The sequence below is a fragment of the Nothoprocta perdicaria genome, unplaced genomic scaffold, assembly GCF_003342845.1.
Source record: "Nothoprocta perdicaria isolate Ctin4 unplaced genomic scaffold, notPer1 scaffold_36, whole genome shotgun sequence".
NCBI lineage: Eukaryota > Metazoa > Chordata > Aves > Tinamiformes > Tinamidae > Nothoprocta > Nothoprocta perdicaria.
The window spans coordinates 1,186,998-1,198,398 of NW_020455599.1; the positions used below are offsets into that span (position 1 = coordinate 1,186,998).

Below are 11,401 nucleotides of genomic sequence, written 5' to 3' on the forward strand. Positions count from 1 at the left end.
CCCCTCCCCCCCCAACGGATGGAAACGGTCGCCCCCAACCGCCCCGTAACGGCCGCAGCCCGGAGCCCTCGCGCTCCGCTTCTGCTGCTTCSCTTGGAATGCCGCAGAACCGGAGCCCCGCTACGCGTGAGGCGGCATCGCCGCCCCTCGGCTTGCGTGGCGCTGTGAGCTGCACGCTGTGCAGCTAGCCCCCGGCACCCCGCTGTTCCCAGGGAAAAACAGCTCCCTTGAGCTGAAGYGAAAGGCTGCTCGTAGACTAAGGGCTATAGGTTACCAGAAAAGCAGGAATAATGCAGCAAAGTGTATATTCTACCACTTTAAGCCTCCCCATGCTCAAGCAATATGTTTAGTTCTAACAAGTAGGAAGCAAAGTTCACTAAGACAGCTGGCACCTCACATTCTTTTCTGAAAATGCCTCTCTGTAACTTATGTACAGCCCCTGCTCTTCAGCTGGACACGTAAGAAATTCCCTTCAGATAAAGTTATTTTCAGAAGAGGTATCTTGAAAGAATATACTGTAATGCTGTTTTGCTCACAAGTGATTGTAAAGCCTTCTAACTCCACCTGCTGTTCCACAAACCTTAAGACTTCCTCAGAGTGCCAAATCTCATTCCCAGGCCCTATCCAAATAGCTCTTAACTCCAAATTCACCCTCCTGCAACAGTAACTAAACACACACTATTAAACTAAGCTAGAAAGTCAGATGAATATCTTGTACAAAATATTTTTATTAAAAAGAGGAAGGGTTCTGCTCAACAAAAGGTAGGTATGGCAGTAATCATAAAGGTAGGTATGGCAGTAATCATAAAATTAACTTTTAACAAAACAGATTAGATGCAAAACTGGTTGTGATAAAGACCATGTCCAACACTGACAAAGTCTCCATTACATCTTTTAAAACAGAGCCAATGTGTCCATCAGTTATGATCACCAAGCTATAAAAMCACTTTTCCAACGAGAGAGTTATAGGCACATTATAAAGATCAAGTTTAACATGCTGCATCCATGATGAAGTTGCAGTAATCCAAAGAAATGCTACTAAAATGTTAAGATTCCTACAGAACCTTTTACATTTCACAGCTTTTAGTCTTCCTTTCCAATTCTTATGCACCAGCATAAAAACCTTTGTTTCCAAAATATATATATAAAATCCCAAATAAAAAGCCATCTCTCTCGACATAAAAAAAATATCAAAGAACCTTTTAATTTGGTCTTAATACATGGAAATGTCTCTACATAAACATGAATAACCAGGGTTTTTCTTTTTCTTCACCTTGTATGTTCCGGACATCAGCTAAGAACGGGCACCCTGACCTGTGACTAGCTTCCTGCTTACCAAAGCCAGACAGGCAGGGGGGAAGAAACGAGGTAAAACGTACAAAAAAGCTGATTACCCCTAGTACAGCATCAAATAAGGGACAACTTTAAGAGTCCGAGGTAATTTGCATTCCTGTTGCAATAGCAGAGCCAAGGTGTAGGCGTCTCCCACCTGCTGATAACAGTTTAGTTGGAAACCCCAATGAACCTGACGCATTTCCCAGTTCTTCAAGGTGACTCAAAGGGATCCTGGAGCAGTATCATGCAAAAAGGTGTCTGTTAACATAAATAGCCTCTGCATCAGTACCATATACTAGACATGGTCCTAAAACATCTAAACTGTTCACAGACAAAGTCTGATTTGGAATTAAGTTGGTAATCTCCATGCGGTCTTTGGTAGGGTCGTTGCTTAGCCAGGCACTTACTACGGACTGGTTAATGGTATTGTGGGCAAAGAATGTACTAGATTTTCCTCCTAAAAGTGAGGGAAGGAAAGACAAACAGAAGTCAGTTCAAAATTATTTAAAACAGTCTCAAGATTTAGAGAAACRTAACAAGTACAGGACAGATATAATGGGAATAGCATTTTAAATTTAAATGATTTTTCATATTAACAAATGCAGTACCTCCCTGGTAAAAATAAAAGATAGCTAGAACATAAGTACTTCCAACCTTTACAGAAGCCTGCTACCCACCTCTCTCCTTAGTTAAGGGAACAAATAAGTCAGCACAACTAAGAACTCATCTCATTGAACAAACACTATGAGTAACTACAAGTTACCCTTCTATTTGAAGACTGAAAGCAAGCATGGATTTATTATCTTGCTTATGCAGCAGTATATTTAGGCATCAATCTTGCTGTATTTGAGGCATCAGCTTTGCTTTAATATTTACTCCCTTCTGTACTTTCTCCCTACTTAATCCGGAGAAAGTGACACACATGGATTTGTCTTCAAGCTTTTCTTTCCCCACAAAAACAAGACAACAAAAAATATCAAATGGAAGTTTCGCAGTTTGACAGCTCTCTCTCAGGATAAAGTTCACCATTCACTCAGGATAAAGTTTACCATTGTCTGAAGTGGTGCACTTAAGGGGTTATTTTTAGTATACCTGAGAACATGCAGAGTGCAATTTGATCTGCAGTTATACTATTATTCTCTTGAACAGAACTCAACTTTGAGTCACAGTTTTGAGGCCAAAGACATTTGAAAGTTTCCCCACTGACTGTTCTCTGAAGCTGCAAGCAATTAAGCAGCCCAAGATTAGAATGCAAGAACAATTTTTGATATCAGTTTCACGTCTTCAAAACCCTAGCAATACAAAGGGATACCATTTCACTCACCGACAATCATGCCTTGAAAAAAAAATTGCCTGCAGAGTAAATTCATAATTCTATTATCCCATTAACTTATACATTTTTTTCTAACGCCTGTATAGTTCAACACCTGTATACACACCTAACACCTGTATATTCTAAACTGTATAGTTTAGATCTCCTTTAGRTTCAGGTAATTTTAGGTCTCTTATCTCTGGTCTATATGGATGTGATTTAAGTGAACTCAATTTATCCTTTAAATTTTTTACATGTCTCTTCATATACCAGGTAAAACACAGTGAGGATAGATAAAAACATTGTTATCCATAAGTATTTCATCTTTCAAAGTGCCTACCCCTGTCTAAGAAAAGGTGCTGGATATGCATTTTCTATAATGTGTTTGCAATTGGAGCATATGAAATCAAGTGCTTTAGCTAAGTTGCCAGGTGACAAATTCAGTGCAAGTCAACTTAAAAAAAAAAATAATAATCTTCACCTTGATGAAGAAAAGAAGGTTTTTCAGATACACTAGTGGAAGTATCCCAGTGCCAAAGAGAACCATCTTCGGAACACGTAAATAAGTGATCTGGGTTAGAGGGATGGAAGTGGACTTCCCACACTAGAAGTAATGAGAGAAAAAGAAACACTTATTGGAGAGCAAGCCATGTTGCTCATGGTAAAAGYTGCACAAAAATTACACAAGTTAATCAATCCAAGAGCAGAATATTCTTAGTTACTATAAAGTTCTTTGAGTCTACTTTAGTCTTAAAAATAGTGAATATTTATGGCGGTAACCATATAAAGGTACCTTTYTAAGTACAGACTAGTTATACTATAGTTAGTAAACTAGAATGGACAGTTGTCAAAATGTACGACCATCACCACTTCCTGGCACTGCAAATACTGCACTTCTGAACTGGGCAGGTGAGAGAAGGTGCCTCACAAAGGCCACTGAGGTCCTGCTATTGCAACATACTGAAATACAACAGCTCAGGCACAAATAAAAGGAATCATACATATAACAGTAAACTAACATGACCACATTACAGAAAAACCTTGGCCATATGCACAAAGTAGTTGTACAGTCAGTGCCTTCTACAGCTATACTAGGAAAAGGGAAGGAAGAAATACTGAGCAGCTCCAGAGAGAGAGAAGCACTTCAGATAAGGAATACTGCTTTCTGGTAGAAACCAAAACAGTTTATCTGCACTTTTTTGAATTAGTGTAAACTATCTAGATCTCAGCCTCTGGGGTTGAGCAAAATCTTTTCACAAACTCCACATACTTAGCTCTGGGCACTGTGACTGGTCAGTCACTATCATAAAAGACTCCAGATCTCTCCAAAACCTTGCATTCTTGGAAGGGTGGGAGGGAAACTGCCATCAGCAACTCACTGCAGTTTTCCCTTCCCTGAAAACACAGATCTTTCATTCTGTTGCACTTTCAGTACTGTGAAAATTGCTACACGTTAAAATCTTATCTAAATTCAGACATTCTAAATAGCTTTCTCATGCTGCCTTCCCTACCATTAAACTTAAATCCGCACACAGCAGGCATTCTTTCCCAGAACAAAGAGTTATTTTGTTTTCAAATACCACAACTGTCAAAATAGTTAAGGCAGAGTTCTTATCTCAAGAAACAATTTACTTGCTAAATATAATCCTGGTATTGAATCAATAAATTACCAGCATGGAATGAGTCGCTATCTTCTTGTTCACATAATATTACCAGAAAAGTGAACTGTGTCAGCATTGTTGAGGCACCAAACAGAAGTGCAATATTTTCCAACCCCTTCCTTCCTTAACTTCCCCTTTCCAAGCTTGTCAGGAGCTGCATTCCTTCTTTACTATGTCAGAATAGGAGAGCATGAATTATTATGAGCTGAGACTATGCATATACCTATGTTCTAGAAACAAACTCATTCTAATCAAATGCATCTGATGACTCATTCAAGATTTAAACCACTCACTAATTCAAATTTCAGGAGAACTGCCTTTTAGACAAGAGTCTCATATATAGACAAGGCAAAAAAAACCCCTACAACTGCCTGAAGACGTATTAAATAGCTGTAACAGAAAACAACTCTGCCGTTCCTACAACATTTAATAATTGCCCAGCACAGTTCTGCAAGGAAAACTTTTTATTTTAAGATCCAGATACTTACTTTCTGCTTCATGAGCATTTAGCAGGGACACTGGCATAGTACCCTGCCTGATGTCCCATATGCTCAGCACGCCATCCTGGCCTCCCGTGGCCACAATGTGCTGCTGATTGGGATGCCTATCCACACAGTGCAGTGGAACTCTGTCACCTGTCCTGCAGCAGAGGAAGAAGGAACAACATTAATTCCCAGTTCAACATGTAGCTTCTTAATCCCTAGAAGTTTGACCAACAACCACACTAACTGCCAATTAAGTTCCTATATTTTCTGGTCACTAGAGATAGATCCATATGATGCCTCCTGGAATTTCAAGGTACAGTAGTAACATGAAGCTGCAAGCAGGCAAGCATCAGGCTCTGTGCCCTATGGTATGCAGGCATTTACATGTTACCTGACAGCTCTACAGGAATGAGAGTGCTTCACTTATAAATGCTACTCTAACTGTACCTACAGCAATAAGAATGCTACCCTGAATTTCATGTTAGTATCTCTTGAAACAGAAATTATAAGAGTAATAGAGAGAGACCCATCTCTACCAGAACCCTGCAGTAACCCACAACATGTTAACACTGGGAATCGTTTCACTGGTAAAAGGATTTAAATCTAGCTTCAAATTTCTGCATTTTGGTCACAGGATGTAAATCTAGCTTTAAGTTTCTGCATTTCGGTAAACGGATTCAAATCTAGCTTTAAGTTTCTCCACTCTTGTGTCAAAGTTGTCCTTCAAAAACATTTTGAAAGTCAAACTTTATATCAAACTGGGGGAGGAGGAACAGAGAGGACATTTAATCAGGGAAAGGAAGCAAAAAAGGAAGTTAAAAAGCCTTTCTAAAAACACAAAGGACTTACAAAGAAAATATTTGAGATGGCTCATTTCTTTGCTGTCTGAGGTCCCATATTTTCAACTGTCCAATGGAGTTTACTGTCAAGATCTCAGTGGTGCGAAGGAAAGTCACCGCGTGGAGCGTGCTGCTGTCGGCATTGTCTGCAAGAGAGATCAGGGCACCACTGAAGTAGCAATTCAGGCAAACACAAGCAATGCTCCCTGCAGTTGTCTTCTGAAGCAGTGTCTCCTCAAACCCAGCACAACTACTTCACTTCAGCATTGTTACAACCTCTGCCTTTCCACGGCAGACACAACCCACTGTCACCTGGCACTTTCAGGTGTCGCACCCGTGCCCTGTGAAAAAAGGAGCCCTCTCTCTGTGACATACAGCCCCGAGACACACATCTGGATAGACYAGAAGCTATACTGAAGGAGTTGCAGGATGCACAAATTGCTGTTCTAGAAGATTCTTTGTCTTGCTGGGATCGAGAATGCTTTAAACTCCCTAACTTTCATAACATGCAATCCTTATATGCTCCGCGTTGAGGTAAATCTTTTGAGAATGTAGGACAGAACAACATGGATAGCACATTCTTACAACTTCATTTTCTTTTTATTATGTAACTTTTATTCTAGTCATGGCTGGGTCACATCATTATGGCTACTTTTACCCCCAAATATTTTTAAGTATTTTTAAATTCTTTGTTCAAGTTCATTCTAATAATGCAGGTAGAGGTTTGTTTTTTTTCTTTTGGGGGGGGTGGGGTGCTGCACAGGAGACAAACTTCTCATCTTGAGACAGACAAGTTAGACTGCTTCAACATTGCATACATTTAAAGAAGATTTATTTTCTGCWTACTTTTTAAATGATTAAGTTGGAGTTGTTTAGGACTAGAGGGAGAAATTACCTACAAAAAGGCAAGATTATTGACCACTGAAGTTTTAAATGGACTGTAAGCATTTAAATGGATTTTAAGCAATATATGGCAGAATAATAGTATGYAATTTGGCAATACAGTATATTTATATCTCCAGAACATTTTTATATCCTCTAATTTCAGGGATTTTTCTGCTAGGATTAGACATATAAATTTTCTATTATATTTTTTGAATCTGTTATTCAAAAAGTATTAATTTATGAGTTCTATGAAAACATGTAGCCAGCTCAGCTTCTCAGGAATGGTAAGATCCATTGTATTAGGAGTCTGTACTAAGAACTGGAAAAGAGAAAAAAAAAACCCCACACCATTAAAATCCTGTGCATTATTAAATCTAAATGTAATCTAAGTTATTGCCTGGGAGAAAAACAGAACACGAGATTTTTATTGGCACCTGTTTTTTTGGGGTAACAAAACACTATTAAACTTGCACTAGAACACTGTATTAAAAGATTATTCTAATTTTATTTTTTTTATTTACACACAAGTATTAAGACAGTTAAGCTAGTCCCTTTCACCACTCCCCAAAAGGAAGAGAGCTACTGTGTGCCGTGGGTATGTGCTAATAAAAATCTTCTGCCCTGTGCCCAGGAAAGGGATGGATGTAATTAATAGGATTTATCTTGTATGTATACAGACATGCTCCCACAAACAAGTAACCCTCTCTAGAAATCTCCAAGCACTTTCCCCCTTAATTGGCTTATCACTGTAAATTCCCTCATCTGCTAGAGGCAAACCGGAGCTCCAGGGAGMAAGTTCCAGCTTCACAATACCCTTATCAAGCAACATGCTGATGTCCTTCAAACAGCTTTCAAGCACAAACATTCAACTGGAATTATTTAATTCAACTCGCAACTGATTTTTTTGAGGAAAAAAAATGTAATAAAACAAACACACACACGAACAGCAACTGGCTTAAGCAGTTCTTGGCATACCTATAGTTCTCACTGCATCCTTTTGGTCGGCTCTGAAGAAATTTATTCTACCATCTTCTCCAACAGTGACAATTTCTGGRTTGTTGCAGATCACTCCAGTGCATGCTGCCCCACCACACGCTGCCCCTCGATCCACGTGATAATGAGCTTTCTCCCACCGCTGGTTGGCAGATAAAGTCTAAGGAGCAACCAGACAGGAAACTCTCCTGGTAAGTTATCATTCTGGTAAGAGTAAAGCATCCAATACACTCACAAAACCAGCAGCTGGTTCCAGTAAAGATATATTGCCCTAGAGCAATGAGAATCTTTTATATAATTAAGAATCAGTGATCTGTAGGTTCCCTCTAAGAATCAGTGATCTGTAGCTTCCCTCTACACTTAACACTACACACCTAAGCACTTTAATCAAACAGATGTTTCTGCTTATGTCATCTTCTCTGAAGCACTTTTTTTCCCCAAATTTAAAATAAAACAAAAAACAAATAAACAAAAAAACAAAAAAACACACACAGAAAACTGAAACTATCTGTTCCTGAACTGTGATTGTGCTTTTCACAAGACTTAACCCTCTTCAGCTTTTCCCCAGGCCAAGGGAAAAGACCCTRGGCCTTTGCAAAAAGCTAAAGTCAAATTTAGATTCTGATTGCAAGAAAATGATTTTATCTTAGGTACGAAGTTAAACTATTAGGAAATATTACTCTCTGTTGTGCCAGTGTGGGTAAGCTGAAGTTACTATATACTCTGTTAGAGCAATGTTTAATCTGAATGAAATGATAAAATTAAAGAGTTTTAAATATTAGCTTTTCTAGGTCAAGAATGCATAAAACTAGTAAGGCAGGCACAGGTACATTAATGGTCCCTTCCCCCTCACCCTCTTTATTCTTTCATAACCAACTGAATCTAACCTCTTAAATTGTCTTTTCAGTGTATGGACTGTTTGGTTACAGATATACACACACCCAGCCTGTCAGCCTATTGATCYGGCTTAGCAGACGCATACAAGGCTTATTCTCCTTTTCTATACATAAACAGCCAAGCTCTTCCTAACAGGCTTAAAAAACAAGCAAAAAAACCCACTTGATTTTGGTAGATATGTTTCTTGCTCTAGTAGTTTTGAGAATCATATGCAAGATCATTCTATGCGGAAGGGCAACCTAAAGTCAGTCCAAACGACTTACCTGATTATTTTGGTGATGACGGAATATAGTCACATCTCCTGTTGATGAAGCAACTACAATTCTCTCTTGGTCCAAAAACTAAAAAGAGATGAGAAGTGTCTTTATRAGTTGACATTAATACAAAGATAATAATTTTGAGTTTAGACTTACAGTATTGCTAGATACAGGAAAAAGTACAAAATTCTATTGATCACTTATCCTCTTCTTCATTTTAAATGTCATGTTTTTGCCAGTTTGGTATCACTAATGTTCTCATTGAAGACAAACCCTTAAAATCAACACACAGCTACTAACAACAACAATTTTACCTGCATGTCCATGACGTCCCCATTGTGCCTGATGTCGCACAGCAGCTGAGGCTCTCCTTGGTATTCTCCATTGAGGCCCACACTGCCAAGGTCTCCAACAGACCAGATGGAAATCCTGTTATCCTGCACGGAAAGCGACACCACCACTTTTACCGGAGAGAGTTTACGGGGGTATTCAGCGTTCAGACAGCTTGGATTTCAAGATCTTTGGGGAAAGGAGAAGCCTTTACACATGCAATTCCTTCGGGGGGCCACCCCACGGAGGAATAAAACGGGGAGCGCAGGAGGCCTGGCCAGCACGGGGAACGGGAAGAGGGGCCTGTCCTGTGGGCAGCAGCTGCTGTGCGGCCCGGCGGAGCCCGCGCGGCCCCGCTCCCCTCAAGGGCGCCGCGGGGAAGGGGGCGCCGCTACCTCGTTGTCCCAGGAGCCGGTGGCGAAGCAGTCGGGCGGGCGCAGCGCGGCGGCGGGCGGCGGCCGCCACCGGGCCTTGCTGACCTTCTGCGACACGAACTTGGCGCACACGTCCTCCATGGCGCCCGCCGCGCCGCGCCGCGCCGCCCGCGCCCATTGGCTGCGCCCGCGCCGCGACGGCGAGCCGGGAGGGACACGCGCGGCCGGCGCCGCCAGCGCCCGCTAACGGCCGTTAACGTTAACGGCCGTGGCCCCGCGGCGCCCGCGGCGGCSCCAGCGGAGCGAGAAGAGAAGCGGCCACAGGCGAGCCCGGAGCGCAGCTACACGCGGGCGAGCGAAGAGCAGAACAGCTGAGGCAGCGCTCCGCGATTACTGAAGGGTCCCACGTATTTTTGCTGATTGCTCTGCAAGAAAATAAGCTTCCGATCTTTGTGTATTTTTCTCGTTTACTCCTGCGTAGCTTCATTCATTGCACAGGGTTGCTGGGTCAAAAGCATGTGGAAAGTAGGTTGGCCATATGGGCCATCCCATTAGGGCAGGAAAACTCTGCCTTTTCTTTCTTGTCTTTTARGGAGTATTTTGGCAGCATGCTATGTGATGGAGTTGAGGGCTATGATGGATTTAGGACTACTCTATACTATCTTTATGTTCTCTATATTTGATCATTGTGAAAGATGTGTGCTGTTGTTGCAGTGTAACAGCAGATTTTAAATAAACAAAAGGAGGAAAAAAATCAGGAAAAAATACACCTCACCAAATATTTCTGAGGTCACCAAAAAGGGGATTTAAAGTCTAGACAGGGCTAACCTTGGTCATTACATCCAAAAATACTAGCCAAAGCAGCGGGGAGCTCCTAAGGGATATCCTTTAAATGTGGCTTAAGTTATGAGAGCRAGTGGAAGGAGGAAAACATTCCTCTCTGCCAGAGGTTAGGGAGCCTGGGAATGAAGGCACTTACTAGATCAGTGGCTGTTCAAGGGCAGGGTAAACCTAATTATGCATCTTCTGAAGATGCTGTTTTCTTCTAATCTGCTTTGCTCAGCTATCACTCTGCAAGGTTTTAGGGAAGCTCTGTGTGGGTGCTGTATTTATGGGTGGTCGCAGCTCGTCGAGCAGTGCCCAGGTGCCGGCAGGCACAGCTGATGGGCACGGTGCTGCAGCGCCGACACCGCGCAGAGCRGCAGGGCCCTGTGCCACAGCAGAGCGACCCACGGCGCTGCCTGCCTGGCCAGACCCCCGCGACACCCCCGACCTGCTCATGCTCACACACTCAGCACTGCTGCAGGGCGGCCACCTCTTAGTGACTCGTTTGCTTTGGCACCCAAGCGAGCGGAGCCCACTTGGTTTTTGCATGCTGGGCAAGCCACGATTATCCCCACCCTCTGAGGAAGAACTTCTTTCCTGTGAGAGTGCCAGAGCCCTGGCACAGGCTGCCCAGGGAGGTTGTGGAGTCTGCTTCTCTGGAGGTCTTCAAACCCACCTGGATGCCGCCCTGTGCTCTGGGTGTCCCTGCTGGAGCAGGGGGGGTTGGACTGGATGATCTCTAGGGATTCCTTCCAACCTCAACCATCCTGTGGCTCTGTAATTCTGCCCACGGCACCCTGTGGCCTCTTCTCCCGTAGCTCGGGGCTCTTCTTCTCTCAGGAGCAGCCCGGCTCCTGCTGCGTGCTGGCCCCAGGAGACACGGATGTGCCCAGGCCCCCTCCTCCTGGACCTTCCTCAATGGCAGTACAAGTGGGAGGCAGGGACTGAGTTTTTTAACTCAGGAGGAACAGGAGGAGCGAGTGCAGGTGCAGAAGACGATTCATGCGGTTTGGGACATAACTGGAAATGCTCAAAAGGGTAAGAGGAGATTCCTGCTGGTTGTGTGTACACACAAGAGCAGATGGGATTGGGCAGCAATGACCAGCCTTTCACATGCTTTACAGACTCAAAGCGTTTAAAATTCTGATGGCTTCATGGGGTGGGAGGGAGAGAAACAGTACAGGAATAGTAGCAAGGAAGAGTTTATA

The 11,401-nt window shown here is 42.6% G+C and overlaps 1 protein-coding gene across 1 annotated transcript; it reads right to left on the bottom strand.

Annotated features, from left to right (window-relative positions):
* Positions 1-861: 861 nt before the first annotated feature.
* Positions 862-9,509, bottom strand: NUP43 (nucleoporin 43). The gene is made up of 8 exons (XM_026044407.1): positions 9,390-9,509; positions 8,979-9,101; positions 8,671-8,748; positions 7,493-7,670; positions 5,643-5,778; positions 4,797-4,948; positions 3,129-3,251; positions 862-1,792 (listed from the first exon to the last, which is right to left on the bottom strand). Exons 1-8 carry the CDS (start codon positions 9,507-9,509, stop codon positions 1,578-1,580), a joined length of 1,125 nt encoding a protein of 374 aa, XP_025900192.1. The 3' UTR covers positions 862-1,577.
* Between the last annotated feature and the right edge of the window lie 1,892 nt (positions 9,510-11,401).